The following is a 23,439-nucleotide window of genomic DNA, read 5'->3' on the forward strand; positions in this document are numbered from 1 at the left end:
TTGGTTCTTTCGCTAAAGTCACGTAGAAGGGAAGTAATAAAATAATAAAAATAAAACATAATAAAATCATTCTCACGACGTTTCGGCCACAACGCAAGCAGCCGTCCTCAGGTGAAGAATGAAACATCACCTGAGGACGGCTGCCTAATTGAAAATGTCAATGGGACAAAGTGTTCATCTTCTTGGTTCTTTCGGTAAAGTCACGTAGAAGGGAAGTAATAAAATAATAAAAATAAAACATAATAAAATAATTCTCACGACGTTTCGGCCACAACGCAAGCAGCCGTCCTCAGGTGAAGAATGAAACATCACCTGAGGACAGCTGCTTGCGTTGTGGCCGAAACGTCGTGAGAAATATTTTATTATGTTTTATTTTTATTATTTCCCTTCTACGTGACTTTACCGAAAGAACCAAGAAGATGAACACTTTGTCCCATTGACATTTTCAATTAGGGACAATACTAACCACCACCTATAGGAACGACTCCATCTCCTCACTTTGGAAATAGGCTTTCATGCCAGCAGGGGACCAAAAACAACAAGGTAGTAAGGGCAGCAAATATAAATAAGAGGGTGAGAGGTTTTCGTTTTAAACTTTGAAAGACGCTGCACCTAGAGGACACGCTTGTTTTATTTTCTTTGCAAAGTTCTCCAGAATATAAGATGCACTTCATTTCCTGTATTTGAAAGCAAAAAGATGGGAGGCGCATCTTATAATCCAGTAGGTGTGTGGGGACAAGATTTGTATTACTTTATTGGCAGTGAACACAAGTTTGGCGTGCGTCTCACTTTCCAGAGCGTCTCGAATTTTGGAGAATACGGTCTACGTGCACTACGACTATGTGAGCTGGATTACTATATACTTACTATCAAAGTAACATCTTGCGAGTCTTCACTGGCTGCCCTTCTCCCACCCCACATTTATGTGGTTTGAAGGCCACTGGCATTATAAAGGCCAAATATTGTAGAAGTCTTTCAGCTACAGGCAAAAGTTAGCATTCACAAAGTGCTGCCAAGTGATTCCTTCTCCTGCAACGTGTATACACATGACGTTCGATGTCACGTGGCCTATGGCAGGTGTTGGCAACCTGCGGCTCTGGAGCAACATGCGGCTCTTTAAGGTTTGCTTTGTGACGTTATTTATTCAGGTCCGTCTGGGTATTCGCGTGCACTGTGACACTTGCAACATTTGAGATATTTTTACCGAAATAGATAAGAAATGTCTCTTCTTGTTATTTTGGTTGCCGACCCCCGGCCTGTGGGCAGCACATCGTTAAGCTCATCACGTAGCCCGCTGGCAAACACAGATGAAGAACCCTGCTCGATGAGTACGGGCGTGCTCGCAAGCGGCTGCACAAGTTACGCTCCGGTGTGTGCGTGTGTAGGCCACGGGTTTGACGCCTCACCATGCCGCAGTGCAGCTCCAGGTTGAGTTCTCCCATGTTGGTTAGCATGCGCACGTAGCCCTTTTTCTTTTTCTGCACGTACTTGAAGCGCACTATGTCCTCATCCACGACATCTACGGCACACACCGACATGGGCAAAGATCCCCCGCGCTGTTAGGGAGCACTTAAAATCATTGGCAAGGCACACAACAAGGGGCTGGTGTGACTAGAACCAAGCCTGGCCGCATTTGTTTCCACCAGTGTTGATGTTTACATATCGCAAAAAGTACTTATTTCAGGCTGAGTCGACCTAGGGGACGCCAAAAAACAGTTTTGAGATAATTGGCCACTGGTATTAGCGGAAATCGAACTCGGGTCACCGGGTTTGTAATGCAGTGCGTTAATCACTGCACCACTGCTCTCCACATACAAAACACACAGAAATATTTGACATGACAAACACACAGAATACAAGTAGGCAGGTATGAAGCAGGACCCAGATATCCTTACACAGGGTAATTCAAATTTAACACAGCACCACAGAGTAGACACTTCATTAGCATCGCTGATGAGAAGCCAAAACAATGCCAACCATTTTGCTATGTAATGCCACATTGTTTAACCAAATACAATCTATTCTTACAACAATATACATCCATCGAATTAAGCATGGCAGAATCCATTGTATAGTATTTATGTAAAATAATATGCGATGCAGTGCTTATGACACATTTAGGCAAATAGAATAAACAAAACTACAATTAAGAAAACAAACGCAAGAGCAAATAAACATGATAAACATGAGATATAAAATCAAAAGATTATTGAATGGAATGGCAACTCCATACATCATTCCATGCCTACTGGAAAGGAACATAATTACGGCAGCGTATTTTGCAGGCCCACGAAAACGATGTTTAAAACTGTCTTGCAATTGCCTAACAGAAAAATACGATTAATTTCGCGATTCATGATCAAAATGTGCACGTAGGTCTCTCTCACAAAAACATCGAGAGCAGTGGTTTGTTGTACGGCAGTTCAATAGAGTATGTTCTTAAAAGTGGAGCTATCATTTGGAAAGTACACATTGTACTTTTATTAAAGATTAACAGCAAAGCATCTAATTTTGAACACTGCTGGCCCACCCATCATGGATGTGCAATTTTTGCCTCACGAGTTCTTAACCGGTTATTTTGTTTTCATCAATCGATAAATAAACATGACTTCTTCTGACTTCTGAAATGGTTATCAATTATAGATTTTTCCAAAAATTGTGTTCAAAATCAGTGATCGTTTTTCAATCATCATTGATTTGACAATAGAATTCAAAACAACTTTCGCAACGATTGAATCGATTGGCACGCGTGTCAAGTGTATGCAAATCCAATTCTTCAGTGGCGGCCATCATAAAGCACTAGCGCAGGGGTCGGCAACCAAAATAACAAGAAGAGCCATTTCTTTCCAATTCGGTACAAAATTCAGTATTTCAAGAGCCGCAATGCATCTATGTACATACGTACATATCGTCAAGAAGCAGCCCGTGAAGAGCCGCATGCGGCTCCGGAGCCGTAGGTTGCCGACCCCTGCACTAGCGGAATGGCTTCATCAGGCACCGCGTGGTACAACTGAACAGCGACCGAGACACACGCAGCGGCTGCACTTTTTGATGTGTGCAGCAAACTGATTGTCTTTTGTTGCGTACGATTAATTCAAAGACCTGAGACCCCACTGGGGGCAGAAGCATGCAGAAGCATACAGCACGCAGTGGATGAGAATGTGTGCGGTTACCACCTGTTCTGGTTTTCCCAGGACACCCTCTCTTTGAGGTAGCCATCCTGGGAAATCTGAGTCTTCTCGGGACTTTAAAAGTCCCACTTTTTAAGCCAGATGCATAATAATAAACCACTCAAGCCAATACGTTCACAATTAGTTCACCACTCTTCGGCGTGTGAGATATTATTTTTGTTCCCACGATTCGGCAACCCGAGGGTTGAGCAGCGTCGAGTTCCCGTGCTACCTACCTCGATGGCTCTGCGTTTGTGGCGTGTAGGTTGTGGACATCAATGCCGCTGCCGTATGGCCCGTCGAGTAGTGTGCCTGACACACAACAAACAAACAGAAAACACAAGCAGACCTCGTCACCATCAAAACACAGCCACAGCAAAAATGGAAAAACTTTTTTTCAGCATTCTTACAGAGGTGGCCAGATAGCTCAGGGGGATATTATGTCAGCAAAATAAGTGAGCACTTCTCAGATGCTGGGTTAAAAATTGGGTTTGAGCCACCTGAGATTAAACCGGATTCTCAAGCGGAGTTAGTTGATGGTTTTGGTCCAGTCACCAGCGGGGACAGCACAAAAAAGTCCCTCGTTGTAAATTTGTGTCACTTCATTTGGTATGGGGGTGGGGGGGCGGGAGAAGCAGTGGCGCAGTAGGAGTGCACTGCACAATGAACCTGGTAACCCAAGTCCGTTTTCCAGCCACAGCTAGCATCAATGGCAAGTGGTATCTGATCAGTTTCTGGCCCTCCACCATTTACCAACCAGAATTAACCATTCTAGATTTGAAGTTTTCGTGACTGCAATGATCCATACTCTTTGATTCTTTCGGTAAAGTCACATAGATGAAAAAAAAAATGAAAATAACTAAATTAAATCACGACGTTTCGGAGGCAACACAAGCCTCCCTGGCTCCTCCCCCCCCTCTTACCCTATATAATCGCTTGTCACAAATAGCTCTCTATGCACTACAGTAATTTTGCTGTGGTTGTTCCACCTGATGACGGAAGCTTGTGTTGCCTCCGAAACGTCGTGATTTAATTGAGTTATTCTCATTTTATAATTTTTATAATTATTTTTCATCTACGTGACTTTATTGAAAGAACCACAGAGTACAGAATTAACCAGTTTGGTAAAGTATGGTTAAACATCCCCATGAGCAATACAGCATTGGGAGGCCTGTGCCCTGCAATGGATTGAAAATGAAATGTAAATTATCTTCATGATTCATTTATCAATTTGGCATATTTGGTTAAGCATATTTTGATATCATATACTATCTGCAGGTCATATAAAAAGGTGTGAAGCCCACTGTCGATAAGAAGCTTCTGGAAGTAACGTCAGAGATAATTCTGCAAAGTCATCTACCATAGCAGTTCTGTGAAACAAGGCGATCCATTGCATGTTTGAAGCGTTCGATATGGAAATGTCTGCCTTGTATAATAATCACACTGAAAGCACAATCCTAACAAAATTGGTGAATAAAACAAAAAACACTATTGTTTGGAAAGGTTTCAAGTCTGATTTGGAAGATTTTTTTAAGTTCTAAATAAAATTGCAATGTGGTCTATACTCCTTTATACATGTGAGATGCTGCTAATACTGTCTAAATGGTGACAATGGTGCACATTTGTCATGAAGTATAATACTCTTCTTATTATCACTTAACGTTTCATGTATGCTGGCTGTAAATACACCCCCTCTTTTCAAGTGCCTGTTCAATGATAACGATGAGAATAGTGAAAATTTGGTGTAAAAAGCATGTGGCAATGCTGTACCTTACTCAAACTCTTTTATTCTCACATTTCAGGGACATTTGCTCTTATGTTACCCTTGTAAGACAGGCAATAGCCTGCTACTGTCAACTGTGTACTGAGCTCTTTAACATCTGCGAGCAAGCAGACAGCAGACAGATTCCGAATGTCTCCGAGACACATTATCCAGGGAGCGGAGACTCAAACCAGGTAAGCTTAGTGGCCTTAGACCACCCCGGTTAACGCAGATCAATTGTTGGGGGATAGTGCCAATTAAAGACATTTTAAAGTAGGTTATTGACGACTTTCAATCTTACCATTGCAGAGAACAATATATCACAGTCCTTCTGCACTTAATAAAGCGAAATTCCAGCTCTGAGAATTGAAAATGGCTCAATAACATGTGACAAACATTGCTTTCCAACCCCCCTCTCCCCCGCATGCTAGAGATCACTTGAAGGGATCTCAGAGTTATCTCTGTGCTATCCGCCTCTGTGGGCTGTTCTGCAATACGAAGGGTTACTGCTGCTCTCCGAGATACCCAATTGGATACTCAGTTCCACGACATGACACGGACAGTGCAATAGGGATAACAATTCGGGAAAAATACCTAACAAAAAAATCTAGTCTGCATGCCAGGGTTATTGGTAACTGCCAACCCCTTCAATGGTTCAAAGTATCCAACTCAGAATGATTACAGTCGAAGGAAATGACCGTGAAGCCCATTCAAGCCTGAAACAAATGTCCGGTATGTGCAATCTCCCAGTGATTTCTGTTCACGGAGCAGACTGCGATGGAGGTCACATGAAGGTCAAACAGCACTACATGACCATGCACGCTCACAAACTCTAGCCATGGCAAGTCAGTGTGAACCTTCAGTTTGTGGACAAGTCGTAAATGTAGACGAGTATTATGGAATTACATGGACACTATAAAGGTGCTGATTGTAAGGTACTAAATGAGCAGCATCATAATAAGCAACATTTAAATTCATAAACACTTCTGTTGTGTGGATGGGATGTATTCCACCCTTCTATACAGTGATCTTGCTTTTAGTATTCTATTTTAGCCTACATCTAACTCAGTAGGAAGGTATATTCAAGGTAGTTAACATGAAAGGTACATCTTCTTGGTTCTTTCGGTAAAGTCACGTAGAAGGGAAATAGTAAAATAATAAAATTAAGACGCTGTCTTTCCGACAGACCTGTTCTTCACCCGAGGATGGCTGCTTGCGTTGTGGCCGAAACGTCGTGAGAATTGTATTTCATTATGTTTTATTTTTATTATTTTATTATTTCCCTTCTACATGACTTTACCGAAGGAACCAAGAAGATGAATCCCTGCAGTCACGAAAGCTTTAAATCGAAAAATGAAAGGTACACTTTTGAAAGGTACACTTTTTGAAAGCTAATGTGATGAGACGAAAAGGCTTGGGACGATTGTGTTCTCTTGGTGAGATTGAAGGCAAGAGATCGAAAGGGTAGAAGGAAAAAAATATTGCAGTGGTTTGGTTCAAAATGACCCAGCTGCCATTTGAAAGCTAATGATATGTATTTAACATGAGCGAGGTAGAAATAATTAATAAATGTCTTGCTCTTTGAGGCGATACTTCAGATAATTAGGCCTCATCGGCCCGGCAATGCTCATCTCATCTGCCATTTAAATTAGCCCAGTACGTGAAATGGGTCAAAATTGTAAATCATAAAACGGATGGGCACAACGCAATTCGCAATTGTTTCTGACGAACGCGCAGTGATGTCAGCGGAATCACTCTGCCATTCAGGCAGCAACTGCCACTTTCACAACGTAAGTATGTATATATGTTGAACTTTTTTCGCACCGTACGTAACCAACCATGAGAATGGGAGGTGCGGGGGAAGGACAACAAACAAATCACAAAAAGCAGTTCAAAAGAAATTAGTTTACAATCCAGTGGCTTCCAAAAATCGGAAGGAAGAGAGTTCCGTACGGCCACAGAAGCGCATCTGAAAGTGCGCGATGCAGTGACCGTCTTTGTTCAATGGCCAGCCAAAAGCCGCTGCGAGGATGACCGGAGTTCACGTGATGGTTTATGCTCCTTGACGAGATCGGCAAGGTATTGCGGTTCATTTGTGTGTAATGAGTGCACCGTATAAGGTCGACAGTTAAACTTGCCTAAGGAACGTACTTTTAAACATTGGAGCGCTAAATATTGTGCAGTTGTGTTATTAAGTGTTATTGTGTTACTGTTTAATCGTGCATTTATAATCTGTTACATTAATCTAATTAAAATCATGAATTTGCCGGGGTATGAATAAACTCCAAGGTAATATATTACCTTTCGATTTAAAGCTTTCGTGACTGCAGGGATTCATCTTCTTGGTTCTTTCGGTAAAGTCACGTAGAAGGGAAGTAAAAAAATAATAAAAATAAAACATAATAAAATAATTCTCACGACGTTTCGGCCACAACGCAAGCAGCCGTCCTCATTGAAGGACGGCTGCTTGGGCTTCCTGCCACTGATTTATATTTTTTTGAAAAACATTTGTGAGGCAATTACATCCTCGAATGGTGCGGCACCTTTGTTTCTATTGTAGCAACAGGCCTTGAAAACTTGGAACCACTGATCGTATTTTTCCCCACAACCCAATTAAGACCGAAGTGGGCCAAATTTAATTTGCTCAAATTTCTCCACAAACTAATTGAAATGAAATGACACATTTATAAATAGAATGGCTGGTTTATGAATACGCATTGCAAGAATGATTGATCAATTAGCATAACAATGTTATGTTAATCATCATTCTCATCACAGTCTTCATCATCATCAAAAGAGTATGGCATATTTTGGTATGGGCATGACAGTCACTATACACATTTCCAAGGAATAATGTTTTAGGAGTCGATGAAAATTCTGCACGAACAAATATAACGTTGGAAAGCATTGGCAATGCAGCTTCCCGCCTCGTGGCTGTCTGGGAGACAAACCCCCCAAACCACCGAGCTATTTTCCTGGTACACGACATGCAGGCAAGCACACACACACATTCTTGACACACATTTGTACAGCATACCATTAACAAATATCACACAACGCACAGTGCGATGCACATTATACACAGGATACAGTTGTGTTGTGTTTGTTCGCTTACCACAACGGAACTAAATATACGCTACGTGTAAACAGCCCAAAAGCACCACGTGTGCACGTGTTTATTTTTTATCTTTCATAAAAACTGTATCTGTATTCCCTGCTTTTATTACTTGCTGCTGCTAGTGGCCCTGAGTGTACATTTTCATCAGCATTCATAAGCCCCGAACCTCACTTAACATGCAGAGCTGCTGCATGCGGCACAATACGTATTGCGCCATGCATTATTTACGGCCATGCAGTGCCATTCCTTACGAGGGAAGCCACTCTTATGCAGTAGCAGCACCACCAACAGCCGACACACCACCATCGCTGACAACCACCACCACCACATGCCGAATCGATCCCTGCCCGTGCAAGGTTACGCAATGATTTAGAGAAGGTCGCCATGAGGTTGTTGCCGCTGAGCTCTGTAAATGGGCTTACGGTGATTAGCGCGCGGACAAAAATATACGATGACCGGCGCGGAGAATACACGGCTGTTTGGGAGTTCGTGCTCTCACCCCCTTCACATTTCACCGTTATGAACAGACGTGCACTTCTTATACAAAATCGGATGTAAATAGTGTCTATAGATGACCACATCTCAAAGTGCTGTATAGAAACAGTGGTATAAGCAGAGGTGTATAGTAATGTCTTGAGGCAGGACTTGAATGTGGGAAGGGGAGTCGAAAGTGCTGATGGTTGTGGGGGGGGGGAGTTCCAAATAATGGGGGGCAGCAGAGGAAGATGAGAATTCTTATGGACTTTTGTGCCAATAGGCAGCAGAGGAAGATGAGAATTCTTATGGACTTTTGTGCCAATAAAACACATGCGGCAGTATGATTGAATGAACCCGTTAACTGCAAAGCAAGGTAATACCTTCTGGACAGTGTGTTCATGTATTTGTGTAATAATTCTAACACTATTTGTTGTCCTTATGCAATATATATAGCACGGTTGACTAGGTACGATGCGAAAAAACTTCAATATACATAAATATATATTAATAACGGTAAGTGTATACTATACATCAAATATTGACATGTGAAAGTCTGCCTCAGGCAAAAGCAAATAGTCTTTGCTATATACATTACTGAAAACATAGCTTTTTGAAATGAACATATTGTATATTGATTTTGTTGAATTAATGTACTAAATGATCTATAGTATTCACCCTATGTTAACACACACTATTAACGGTTTACTCAACGCTCTTGCACAGGTCAAATTGTATTTCAAGTATTTTTGACCTTTGTTTGAGAAATCGAACTCTCAAATGAATGCAATGATGCATGCCTGCCACTCATTTCACACACACACAAATCAGTCCTTGAGCATGTACACAGCTGAACGAGGCCCTCCTAACATTGTACGGCATTGTGGGGGTTATTATTTGCTCTTATGAGTGCAGGTTGAGGAGTGGAGGGTGAGCACAGAACAGCATATCGACAGGCATTGCTGCAACGCACTCTGCTATGATTGTAGCTACGCAGTAGCCTACAATACTTGTTTGGTGCGTGGTGGTCATCCATGCAAGCAACTCTCCATGCTCAGCCCTGCTTGGCTTCCAAGATCTGACGAGGTGGGCCCATTTAGGGCGATTTCACTGGAAAAGCAGCGGTGTGATGAAAAAGACCGATTCCATGGATAAGTGTTGATAAAACGTATCCATGCAACGGCCATGCTCCTGGAAGATCAGTTTATAAGGAGTCATCCTAACCTAGTTATAATACATAAAGTGGCTGATCAACTGGCTCATTAAAGCATCAATCAAAACACTAATGTGCATTTACTTTTACTTAACTCCTTATGCAAGTGACATGATGACCAAGTGCGATTAATGAAAATGGTTTAAAGAAGCATCCGTATTTGATATTCAAATACGTGACAGTATAAAGATTCAAACCATCAAATTCACTTATAAGTGTGAAAGTACGAGTGAACATTGGCGCACAGTTATGACTAGATCGTAAACAAGTATAACCCGTAAAAACAAAGTTTTTCACTATAAATCCTTTAACTGCGTGGCGGCTAGAGTTCTCTCGTCCTCTGGCTTGAGATGGCTGCCACCTATGGGTCAGATGATTGCATTGCACCATTAAGCAATTGGTAATTAAATATAATATTTTTTTCCTAAACAGTGTAACATTTTGGAAAAAAATTTTCACGAACATTAATTGTCACGCACAACGAGTCTGTGTGGAAAATGTCAGCTCGATTGGATCACTGGAAGTGGGTTAAAAAACGACCGAAAGATTTGCACGGTCGTAAGCAAGCAAGCGAACTTAATATAAAGGATTTAAAAAGGAAATTGTAGGCTCAAGCTATATAGCAAATGATTTGATGATTTCTTTAAGAACCGGATGTCCATCCTCATCACCCTACAACCCCATATAATGGCTAAACATGGGAATAACACTAAAAATACTCTGCTGTCACAAGGAGACATGGCCACGGACATATCCATATGATGTGTTCGTGACCATGTCACCCATTTGCTTAGGCATTGCTGTAATTGCATCATATGTATAGATACAAGAATGTATCAATCCAATAATATCAATGCTTAAGCTCAAGATAATTGCATGTAAGAATGGATGCTTTTCGGTACTTATTTTGCATGTAAAGGGCTCATGTCACCCAAAAGCCACAATGTAAAAAACGAACTTGATTCTTAAATCAAACAGCAATCCTTAATCGAAGCAATTCATTGAATTACTGTAGAGGTGGGGGGTATCATTAAATGTTCCTATCTATTTTGTTACAAAGCCTTATTTGAATTTAGCACAATGTGTTTAAACGAAGTTAGAATAACAAGGTAAATTTGGGGCCAGCGAGCGACCATTTCAAGGTGTAACGTATAAAGAAGCAGACAAAAACACACGTACAAACTGCTTTTTCCCCTTCTAAACAACTAATCGTACGACAATAACATATCCACACGCACAGCACGTGTATATGTCACTGCGCTGCTCGTGTCTGCAGTAGTGCAGCGGTTAGTGCGCTGCGCTGCAAACCAGACGACCTGAGTAAAATTTTGATTTAAAGCTTTTTGACTGCAGGGATTTATCTTCTTGGTTCTTTCGGTAAAGTCGCCTCGACAGACCTGGTCTTCACCTGAGGACGGCTGCTTGTGTTGTGGCCGAAACGTCGCGAGAATTATTTTTTTATGTTTTATTTTTATTATTTTATTACTTCCCTTCTACTTGACTTTACCGAAAGAACCAAGAAGACCTGAGTAAAATTCCCAATCACGGCCAACACCGGTGACCATTATTTAAACCTGTCTTGGGGGCTCCCTTAGGTCGACTCTGCCTCAATTGAATACCTGGAGTGGTATGTAAACATTGATACGACGGAAACAAAGGTGGGAAGGCGTTGTGTTGGCCACCCACCCCCTCGTGTGCTCATCCAGCCTTCATAGGTGCTCGCTAGTAGCACTTGCCCCAAAAGTATGCAAGCCTATATGGGGGATCATTGTCTAGTGTCCAGCAAGGGTTTTTATTTTCTACATTTCAAGTTCTGCCCTACCTGCCTTTACTGCAACCTCAATTTAGGGTCAGAGGTCAAAGCAATTCAGCCAAGATGACATGTTCAGTGATGGTTGCTGCCCTCCCCGTGAGAGATCACTTCACCGCTTTATTCAACACTTTTAAATTGCAGCAAACAACTATTTCATTAACTTAAAGAGAGGGTTTGCCTCTTAACTTGTGGACAAGCAGGTCTCCCTTGAAAATATCAACTGCTGGTCTTATGGGCTCTTACTTGATTAAAGAGGTCAGGTCACATGGAATGCATAGTTACACAAAATACTTTTAAAATAAGAAATACATTACAGAAAATTATAACTGCTACACACTCCAGCTGTGTGTTACAATGACAGTTTATCCCTTTCTTATGCTCTTATCCAACAAATTAAAATATATGTTTCCATCTCACCTATTTATGGTCCTATATTCATGCCCAACATATGAATTGTCTGGGTGTCTGACAAGGAGTATTGAGAATAACTTACGCACAAAATATTTGCAACGTCTGAACATAGCAAATATGCATTTTGTAGCTTTCATTTTACTTGATGGATATGTTTTACTGCGAAGGGCACGTGTGTGGAAACATTCCTATGTTCGTTCACTTCACAAAGGGGGCCCCTAAAGATGATCCAAAACAGGACCCTGCGGGGTGGGCTGGTAGGAACGAATAACCAAAGAATATAAACATAATGTATTATTACACTTGTTTAGCCAGGAAAGCCCCACTGAGTCTAAAGTTTTTTCTAGGGTCCTGCCAAGTGTTTGCAGTAGGGGGCGATGTTGCTACACCGAATCGGACGATACGAAGGGAGAGGCCTAGTTCTAGGCTTTAGGCCTAGCTGTAGGCGTTAGGGCGCTGTGAGTTAATTTGTAATTTAAATGTTTTAATTATTTTCGTTCACTTCACAAAGGGGGCCCCTAAAGATGATCCAAATAACTACCGACCTATCTCAATTATTGAACCACCAAATTAGCAGTTTCCTATCCGACAACAATCTCTTACATCAAAACCAATCTGGGTTCCGAAAAAAAATACAGCACCACATCTGCTGCATGAGACTCTCTAATCACATTTACAGTAGCATTGACAATAAGCAGTACTGCGCCAGTCTTTTTCTTGACTTGTCCAAAGCCTTTGATACAGTCGCCCACAACAACACCCTGTTTAGTAAACTAAGTTGTCTCCGTTTGGAATGGTTAAAAAACTTACCTCTCTTCTAGCACCCAAACTGTATTCCTAGATGGTGGAAGGTCAAACAGTGTTAAGATAACAAAAGGGGTTCCACAGGGTTCCATCCTCAGCCCCCTCCTGTTCTCTCTTTATGTCAAAGACTTGGGAGCTGACCTGGATCATTCCAGGGTAAATCTGTTTGCAGATGACACGATACTGATTACTACTGGCTGCTCTTAAACTAGTCCTCAATACCTCCAAAACCAAGGTGCTATGCTTCTCACCAGGACTAAAGCAGGAAGTTATTTTTCCCCAATTACATTTCTCAAATAATTGTCAAATAGAGCAAGTCAAGATCTATAAGTATCTTGGGGTCATCTTTAATTCAAAACTGAATTTTCAAGATCACATTGATTATATTGGTAAAAAGACAAAATAAAAAAATAGTTTTTCTGTATCGACACAAGCATTGTTTCCCCCCTATGTTCCGTTTGGAATTGATAAAAGCTACCGTACTGCCTCTACTTGATTACTGTGACATCGTATATAAAGCAGCCCCCAGTACTCTACTGAAGAAGCTTGACCCAATTTTTCACTCGGCCTTAAGATTTGCATTGAACTGCCCATATAGGACCCACCACTGCGATCTCTACATTGGGTCAAACCTAACATCTCTTAATGATCGACGGCTTGTGCATCAGATCTTATTTATTCACGATGTACTTACAAAAAAATCAGCAGACTACCTGCTGAATCTCCTCACTGTTTTGAAGAACAAATGTGACCAAAGGTCCTCGCTCATTTACCAGCTTCACATTCCTTATTGCCGTACAAATACTGGAGGAAGGTCCTTTGCTGGTGAGGCCCCCAGGGTCTGGAATGCTATCGCCAATAAACTGCAACTTGGATAATTTCCTGTGAGATCTGCACTCAAAACTGCTCTTGAGGAGCTGTACACCCCCCGCTGCCCCTGCTATGCAGTGCCCTGAAATCAAATGCATCTCTCCGGATGTCCGCTGCAAAGTATGATCTTAAGTTTTGATTATAGTGTGCTGATCTTTAAAAGTGCATTGAAAAATGTTGATATTCCTGCTGATACGACTGCTGTAATGGAGTGACTCATGCTGCCAGCTATGGCTGCAAAGATGGGTCGTACATGTTATGTATATAGTTTATTGATACATTTGAATCACAGCTACTATGATCACTGTTACATTGTTTTTATAGCTTTATTTTGGTGATTTCGTAAACGTATGGTTAAGCCATGTTTCATCTTCTTGGTTCTTTCGGTAAAGTCACGACAGACCTGTTCTTCACCTGAGGACGGCTGCTTGCGTTGTGGCCAAAACGTCGTGAGAATTATTTTATTATGTTTTATTTTTATTATTTTATTATTTCCCTTCTACGTGACTTTACCGAAAGAACCAAGAAGATGAATCCCTGCAGTCACGAAAGCTTTAAATCGAAATTTAAGCCATGTTTGTTTGTTGAAGTACGGAGTTAGCCTGATAACTTTAATCTAAATTGCCTTATGGTTGTTAGTTTGACTTGCATCCCACTGGGATTTTTGTACAGAGCGTTGATATACAGTGTTTTTTTCTGGAAGATTTCACTGGTTTTTCCTGGATGTTTCTGTTGCACATCGTCACTTTAAGATGTTCTTTGTTCATGTTTTTGTTTATTGCGGTTGCACCCGAGTCAAGAGCCGCATGGCTCACAGGGCCATACCTAATAAATACAACTGAAAACTGAAACTGTGCTGCACTACGTTATTTTCAGAGGATGTAGCGCACGTATTAGAAACCGTGTTATACTAAACGCGCTTCCACCGCATTAACCGCCGCACCTATTATTGTAATGCGTGATGGATGAAAAGCCTCGTATCAGTAATCTTCAAGGCGAGGCGGCTCTTAAGTGCGCCCTCATTTCTTGGCTCGGCACATGAAGTGGTGGCTCTGGGTGGCAATTGCCACACTCCGCCGACCTACCGTACACAATATAACGTCGCCAACAGCACAAAAGACATTGGCACGCACTGTGTGGGCGCAGCCTCTGCCGCAAGGCCCCATTTCCAGCCAGATGAGGATAACTGATGAGTATTAATTAGCGAGCAGACGGTTGGAGGAGTTTATTTGTTTCCTGGGGTGTTTAGTATCACACCCTGATATTGCTGGTAATCGAGACGTACTATTCTTACAGGCCTCATAAGCCGTGCACCACGTAAGGTCACCTAAACGCTTGCCAAAATGTCTTCGCATCATGATTAAGTTACCGATTTCATGTGTGCAAGGCAGCGTCGGAAAAATAATGTAATTCTATTTATATCATTTCTGGCTAAGAAATCAAAACCCAACAATTCCAGAAGGGAAAGCAGAGGCTCAAAGAATGTGTGGGAACATAGACCAATACACAGTCTGACCGCACACTGACCCCTACAGGTCATGCATAGATGACAGATTGTGCGTCAGGGTTGTTGTGACCAGAGGCTGGAAGAGGCACAGCCATTACCTCATCCCTGATCGATTCACAATTTCACATTAACCCGATATAAAACCACGCGACGCGCATCATGGAATTGCGTTAGAGTGCGTCAATTATGATCATTTCAACCAGATATTATTTTAATAGTGCATTATGGTCAAATACACACACAGTTGTTGGCTCCTGATTTATGTGTACGTCGGAGCACTTTCAGCAGAACTCTCCAAATGAATCTACGCATGCAGCATATCACAACATGCTGTTGTGTTTCGTTTGTGGATTGCAAGAAACAAATATCCCGTATATACCTTATCTAGAAAGTTGCAGCAAATGCTGTTAACGCACCTCCGAAAAAAGTCCAGAAAGGCACGCTAGGGGGTTGTCTTGCCAACACCACACCCTGGGCACCTTTGTCTCCCCAGTGCTGATGTATAAACACCATACCAGAGAGTCATTTAAGCCAAGTCAACGACTTGTGCATTTCATTTGCGACATTTCAAGTGGCCTCAAAAGTGTGCCTAGCCAGGCACAAGTGCTGTGGTGACATCACTATCACGTTCTGGGGAATAGCAGCTGTTGTTGTTTGATTTGCATGACCTGCAGTGGTGTGTGTACTGCACGACTAACCTGGTTACCCGAGTTCAATTCCTCAACAAGGCTAACATCAGTGGCAAGTGGTATCAGAAATTGTGTTCGACCTCCCCTAGGTTGACTCAGCCATTATAAAATAATCGCCGGGGAGACAAAAGCAGCCGTACGTAGTTCTGACCACAGCAGCATTTTGTAGTGCCAAGCCGGTCTTAATCGTAGGTGCTCACCAGAGGTCGCAAACGGGTTTTGATTCCTTATCCGTACCCGTACCCGGCCGCACCAGGGTCGCAAACGGGTACCCGTACCCTATCCGTACCCTACCCGAAATGAGTGACAAACGGTTACTCACCAGTGACTCACGGCCTACCCGTACCCGGCCGCACCAGGGTCGCAAACGGGTCAACGTACCCTATCCGTACCCTACCCGAAATGAGTGACAAACGGTTACTCACCAGTGACTCACGGCCTACCCGTACCCGGCCGCACCAGGGTCGCAAACGGGTACCCGTACCCGGCCGGGTACGGGTAGCCTGGTATCGGGTAGGGTACGGGTATCGGGTACCCGGTTGCGACCTCTGGTGCTCACTAACAGTACTGGCCCAGACAGTGCATATAGCGGCATAAGGGATCTATGTTGTATATATTTACGTGCGTGCAACCGCAGGCCCTCACCTCGTTGAACTTGTCGGCAATCTTCTTGTTGGGCAGTGGGGCGGTGGAGGCCAGCAGCTTGTCCCCCTTGTAGTCACGGTACAGCTCGGCCAGCGTCTCGCGGGTCTCCTGGTTCGTCGACTTTAGATGGTAGTCTGGCTTCTGCCGCGCTTTCTCATCCTCTGTGGCGATGCACACGAGCGTAAGAAGCAAATTAACCGATCATGACCTCGGCTCAATCCTGACATATAACCTATCATCTGCATGTGACCCACTTGTCAGCTATGCACAAGTACATTTATAAAACAAATTAAACAAAAACAATATGGACGGTGTTAACAGCACAATAAATTTCTGCAGTATGTTAATGTCCATCCACTGCTGAATGAGGGACTCCCAACGGCATGTGGGTCAGAGGCGTGAATAGTTCTGTCTCTATGGTCTATGTAACTCAAACAATTGCAGAATAAAAAGAGACTGTTAGTTCTTAAATTTGGAGCTTTCGTGACTGCAGGAATTACTCTTTGGTTATTTCGGTAAAGTCACGTATAAAGATAAAATAATCAATTAAATAATAGCATACGACGTTTCGATTGCAACACAAGCAATCATCATCAGGTAAAAATGAAATAGCAACAAAAATCTAACCAGAAAACTATAGACAGACATATAAGGAGACAGATATTTGTTGCAATTTCATTTATACCTGATGATGATTGCTTGTGTTGCAATCGAAACGTCGTATGCTATTATTTAATGTATTATTTTATCTTTATACGTGACTTTACCGAAAGAACCAAAGAGTGAGACTGTTAGTTTCAATAATAATTTACAGCCCTTGATCCAACTACCGCCGGACAAAGGACCACCCAGTCTGTGTCAGTCGTGGGAGATGTTTGACCTTACTTCACCATACTAGTTAGTGTAGGTTGAAGGCAGGTAGTATAGACATGACTGCAAAGAAGCATAGTGCAACAGTGGATTTTGCTGCAGGAGCCTCTGTTGGCAATACCTGGTGCTACAACATAGCCCTGGGTGACTGGTGATTTGGGCATTGGTTTGTCCGATATAGAAACACACAAACGATTGCTAACCCTTGTACAAACTTATGACCATGTCATGTAAATATGCAAATGGAATTTTTTTTGCACTTTTGTACGCAACATGGACGGGTTGTGCTTTTTCTGTAGGATTGTATTGTTTACGTATGTGATGTTTAGATTTGTGTACAATGAATTTTAGGTGCATCTTGTAATTTGATCGTTTGTTGCGGTTGAACCCAAATCAAGAGCCGAATGGCTCACAGGGTAAATCCTAATAAATGAAACTGAAAACTGAAGCATTGCCCCAACAAGTGATCTTAATGAACACATCGAGGAAGGCCGTCATTGAATTTCACTATTTTACAGGTGGGTACTGCTTTGAAACGCTTGGCCAATTCCAATGCGTGTTGAGAATTCATTGAATCCTGACTGATAAGGCATCACCAAGTTCAGTCACCACATATGGTTAAACTACAAAGATCACCTGACAATTCAACATCGTCTACAATGACAAAGATCATGGTGTAGATCAACATATTGCCATGCTGATTTTTCCCCTCGCAATTCATGATGAAAATAAACCAACGGTGCAGCAATTGTTACAGTAACGTATTCATGTTATTTTGTCAAGAAACTTTGTTCAATACGCATTGAGCACAACCGTACAAGGTAACGGTGAAAATAATAACAAAAGTTGTTGGGCACCTTCATCTGGTATTTTGAGCTTGTGTTTGATGTGGTGCATGTTCGTCAAGTTGAACTTGTCAAGGTTTTGTGGGTCCTGTGGGGAGGGGAGAGCAGAGCACAGTGAAAGTTAAATTACACCGGTCATCTCAACAGTGGTTGAATTCACTGAAGTAAATAACTAACACCGAGACGGCCTCACAATGCGTCGCACAGTACACCCAGACAATACTGTTTCAACCAAACCCAGGTGCTTGCATTTGACGGGCAAAATTTCCAAGTTACACACGACATCACGTCACCTGCAGAGTGATGATGTCCTTCCTGGTAAACGGCTCATTTGTTATCAGCTCCAAAAAGTTCTTTCCCTTGATGTTCAGCTTATCAACAGCCTGCAAAAACAGGTTCCACACATACCATTTCATTTCTGTACACACAGTAGAGTAAGGTTACCAAGAGCCGTGTTTGTCAATATTTCTAGATACCAATGCCGCAGTGGTGGCACATGAAAATCGAATACACCGGACTAAAAATGCATTAATTTCAAATTGGTAGCATTATACATTACTTATTTATTTCGTAGCTTCTGCATAACGCCATGATAGAACTTGTGAATTGCTGCCTGCAACATTAGCACTGCCGGCTGAAAAACACGGACCTAAAGCAAGCGAAGAGTGTAGAGTGGGAGTGTGAGCGAAAAGTGTGATTGGAACAGATATCAAGAGAATAGGTGCTTGATGTCTGCGAGGTGTAAGCATAAGTAACAGGAAATGTGACCAAGTACAGCAGAACATCAAAGTAAAAACACAACTGTTCCTTCATGTTTCAGCGATCAGGGGACTTCAATTATAACCATACATGCGTAGTCACAGAGCAGGATGAAGTTACCCACTTTTCTCGTTAGCGACCCCTATGCAATAAAGTTGCTCACTTCGTAGGAAAAGACATTCCCCGTCGTCTTGATCGCCACGATGTGAGAGTTGTCAGTGAAGACGTTGAACAGCACTGGGCAGCTGTATTTCCCTGGAGAGATAATTAATAATTAACGATATATATATGTTTGGACTAAAAAACATACGTTAATGTATACAAATACCATGACAATTTCATGCACGATGATAGGTCTATGAAAAGAGGATCAAGACATTACCAGAAATATTCTGTCTAACATTTATTTGGTAGTTTTACTAAATGTACTTCCCTCACACAATGAATAAAAGTGAAAGATGCGTGACCATGTATTGCACCTATCTACAGTAATCCCTCGCCACTTCGCGGTTCAAGTTTCGCGGCCTCAGTGCATCGCGGATTTTTCGAACTGATTTAAAGGCCTCATTATACCTGTGCAGTAACACCATCATCATCATCATTCATCATCACATTCATCGAACTGCACAGGTCTGTCATCGTCGTCATTGTCATCGTCATTGTCATCGTCGTCGTCGTCATTACTGGTGTCAAGTCTCAAGATACTACTGTCATTAGTGAGTGTAGAACACCATAATACGTATCGTATGAGAGAGAGAGAGTGAATGTATAACATTAAGGTTTTATAATTAAATAGATTTAAGTAAAATATATAAAGTATAAATATACATATTTTAAACATTCTGGTACCCACACACACATATATGGAAATTCCTAGAGGGCCAATCCTACTTCGCGGATTTTCACCTATCGCGAGGGGTACCGGTCCCCATTAACCGCGATAAACGAGGGATCACTCTATTACACTAATGTGATTTTAATGAACCCACAGTCATGCTTTGTCATGTTGTACTTCAATGCTGCCAACGTTACAAAGAATTTGTAATGACAGATAAAAGCTTCTGAATATTGAGTGGGGATAAGCTGAGCTAAAGAAGACCTGCCACATTGGTTCAACGTGTTTAGAGCCTCTCCAGGGGGGCTATGGACTAGAACAGCGTGTCCGTGTACTATTTCACATGTTGTACTATTTAGGAATAACTGTCTTTTCTCAGTTCAACGTGTGAAAAAAACAGACATTTACTTTCATTCTAGGGAGAATACCATGTGGATATGTGCTATTAAACTTGACAAACATCACAAATAATTATTTATTCTCATTCGAGTTTCTTACCATCTGCATTCTTGTGGAAATTTAGCTTGAGGAGAGATTTTATATCCAGTTTCTACAAAAACAGCAAGAGAAGCATATTTTACATTTATCTAAGCATTTGTCATTTGAAGGTTAATGATGGTTTAAAGGAAAACATATGAAGTGTCCTTGCAAAGTATTGAAATCTGAAAGTTGTTTTTATCAAATCGAAAATAAATATACTTCTACCTCCCCAGTGCTGGGATGTGTTCCGTACTTCTTGATCCAAGGAAAGATGTTCCTGTCAAAAGAATAATTACACTCGAGTTTCACAATAAACCCATTTAAGGTTGGAAGGCATGCCTGTAATTTCTTGCGAATTGTACAAAATTGAAAATCGATGGTTTATGTTAAACCGTCAAATAGATTTGAGCGCAAATTTTAAAAACAAACACACTAATCTACAGTTTGTAACACAAATGCTTTAAATTATATTCAGGCAAAACCAAAGTATCAATGTATTTCACAAACACAAAAAATGAGAGAAAACACATTGGCTACATATCACCATGTAACCCCTGAGTTGAATTCTGACAGATTTTATTCATCCTTGTTTTGAGTTAACCTCTGTTGTCAGATTAATTCTATACAGTGGAAGGCAGATATAAGCACTGCACACTCCTTGGGAGTAGGGACATGTGTGCTTATATCTGAAGCAGTGGGCTTGAATCAGAAGCCCACTGCCTTCTTCCTAACAATATAATGTAAACATATGTTGCACCTCTGATTAGCACGGTTGGCTTCGTACGGTGAAAAATAAATTAATCATCCATAAGAGGTTTTTTTGGTTATATCACGTAAATATATGTATGCGATTGAACCCAACAAACCTCTTATGGATATTGGTCGCGAAAGCTGACGTGTTAAACTAAGTACAACATACATATATACAGAACTGTGCTTATAATATCACACTACTCACATGAAATCAAAGACGATGCCATCTGGTGTACACATCGGATGCTCAAAGGGCAGCATTGACAAACTGGAAACAACAAACACATTATTCAAGCATCATCGTTAAATGTTCTTCCCATCATCATTCACGTGCGCTTCTGTGTAATGCAGAGGTAACTGTTATACATTTTATCCACCAGTTGGATAAACGCTCTCTCAGGATGTGACAAGGCTGTGAGAAGTGGTTTGCGCAGAGCGCTACAAACCATCTTTACTTACCTACAGCGATCAAAAGACAGCCTCCGGAAGTCCGATTTGGGTCCATCTGGAGAGAGAAATAAATCAACACATCTTATGTTAAATACTCATAGCTAGATTCAAGGTGTAATATAAAGGCGCTGTACATATATATGAAGTGTTCTAGACGTGTTGTATACAGCCTACTAACAAATAACTTTGAAAGCGCTCGAACATGTCAGATCTTGGAAGCTATGCAAGGTCAGTCGGGACCAAAATAATTTTCCTTTCCTCCCTCACGTCGATTCAATTAACGGTCACGATTAAAATCTTATTTTTAACATTGTGGTCAAAGGGAGCATCTTACGTGAATGAGTGACGTGAACTAAGCATATAAAACACACACACCTGGAAAAACATTGATTCTTACAATGTTGATTTACATATGACTGACCTCAAGAACCGATATTAAAAGAAGAATTCATTCCTACTACTCAGCACGCGGGCGGGAAATTGCCCGAGAATAGACTTGGGTTGCAACAAAAGTCAGCCAGACGATGGAAATACATTACAGCAATACATAAAAAATATCCAGAGCTCTGGGTTTTCTCCAAATGCCATGGTTTCCTCCCACAAGCCACACACACTCATTATTCATGGAATTGGCCCAACGTTCCATTGCAGAACCCTGCTGAAAAGTGTCCTTAAGATTTAAGTGAAGCTTCCCTGGATAAAGTATGACCTGTGTTTTGATTTAGTGTGCTGATCTTAAAGGTGCATTGAAAAATTATAATACTCCGATTGATGCTCCTGCTGTTGTGGAGTGGCTTTTGACTTGCATCCCACAGGGATTTTTGCACACAGCGTTGGTGTACGGTGTTTTTTTCTGCAATATTTTGCTGTCTTTTCTTGGATTTTCTGTTTGCACTTAGTCACATATTCACTTTAAGATGTTTTTTGTTCGTGTTTTTGTTTTTTGTTTGTTGCGGTTGCACCCGATTCAAGAGCCGAATGGCTCACAGGGCTAAAACAAATAAATTAACTTGAACTACAATTGCATGCTTGTTAACTTCATTCTAAATTGTAAGATATTGCTGATAATTAGCATGAGTTACCTGGTTTTTTGCCACCATACAGATGTGTCCATTCAGCGCACGTAATGTACCTGTACAAAGAACAAAGGAGGGCGTAATAACAATCATGAGTTAGGGATGATTGATGCTTAAAGGCAGGCTGTCTCGCTCCAGAAAAATTAAGGTTTTGATACGAAAAGGTCTGTCTCATTACGAGACGTGAGGCTAATCCCAATTGTGTAGTTAATCACGAATTGAAATCACAGTCCCAAATTGTAATTTCAAGATGACAATTGCTGCTGTACTTGTAACTATAATTGACTATTTAATTTAAAGTCAAAGGTGAGATTTAATCGTCGCGAGACACTGATTGACCGGGTCGGGCCGGGCTGGTCGCTCTGCTGCCGGGGCCGTCGCCTCTATCCCGGTAGCCGATCTAGGAAAGCGCTGCGGGCCGGACTCGGGCCCGCAAGGCCCGACAGACAGAGATCGCCTCCGGTAGTGCATAACACTCACAGCTTGTCTTTCTGATGCTGCCGCTTGCCCATGGTGAGGAATGGGCGTCAAGACGGGCGCCTCCGCAGCGAAAATTTAACCAAAATTAACTTAAAACAACAAAAAAAGCGGAAGCCAAGAAGGAACACGGACGAACACGGTCCAGAACGTCGCCGGAAGTGGACGAGGATTGCGCAATGTTCCCACGCTGCACTGCGCGGGGGACCACGACAAACACACGGGCAGCCGCCACTTCACTTCACGCGACCCGAGACTTCAACTTCACTTCACGCGAGACTTCACGCGACCCGAGACTTCATTTGACCCGAGACTTCACTTGACCCGAGACGTCACACACGGCCCGAGACTTCACTTGACCCGAGACTTCACACACGGCCCGAGACTTCACTTGACCCGAGACTTCACTTGACCTGAG

The 23,439-nt window shown here is 41.9% G+C and overlaps 1 protein-coding gene across 3 annotated transcripts in view; it reads right to left on the reverse strand.

Moving 5' to 3' along the window:
• LOC144719503 (RING-type E3 ubiquitin-protein ligase PPIL2-like) overlaps positions 1–23,209 on the reverse strand; it is a 50,162-nt gene extending 26,953 nt beyond the window's left edge. For all 3 annotated transcript variants that reach the window (XM_078595489.1, XM_078595488.1, XM_078595487.1), the window contains exons 1-12: positions 23,025–23,209; positions 22,551–22,600; positions 21,478–21,523; positions 21,224–21,286; positions 20,491–20,542; positions 20,284–20,335; positions 19,114–19,205; positions 18,485–18,574; positions 18,204–18,279; positions 16,477–16,637; positions 3,407–3,482; positions 1,407–1,519 (exon numbers count right to left, since the gene is read on the reverse strand). In XM_078595489.1, coding sequence (XP_078451615.1) covers positions 1,407–1,519; positions 3,407–3,482; positions 16,477–16,637; positions 18,204–18,279; positions 18,485–18,574; positions 19,114–19,205; positions 20,284–20,335; positions 20,491–20,542; positions 21,224–21,286; positions 21,478–21,523; positions 22,551–22,600; positions 23,025–23,056 — 903 coding nt within the window. In that variant the 5' untranslated portion in view covers positions 23,057–23,209. The remainder of the gene's footprint in view (positions 1–1,406; positions 1,520–3,406; positions 3,483–16,476; positions 16,638–18,203; positions 18,280–18,484; positions 18,575–19,113; positions 19,206–20,283; positions 20,336–20,490; positions 20,543–21,223; positions 21,287–21,477; positions 21,524–22,550; positions 22,601–23,024) is intronic.
• Positions 23,210–23,439: the final 230 nt, after the last annotated feature.

Source organism: Lampetra planeri, chromosome 6 (assembly GCF_965212315.1).
Source record: "Lampetra planeri chromosome 6, kcLamPlan1.2.h2, whole genome shotgun sequence".
Classification (NCBI taxonomy): Eukaryota; Metazoa; Chordata; class Hyperoartia; order Petromyzontiformes; family Petromyzontidae; genus Lampetra; species Lampetra planeri.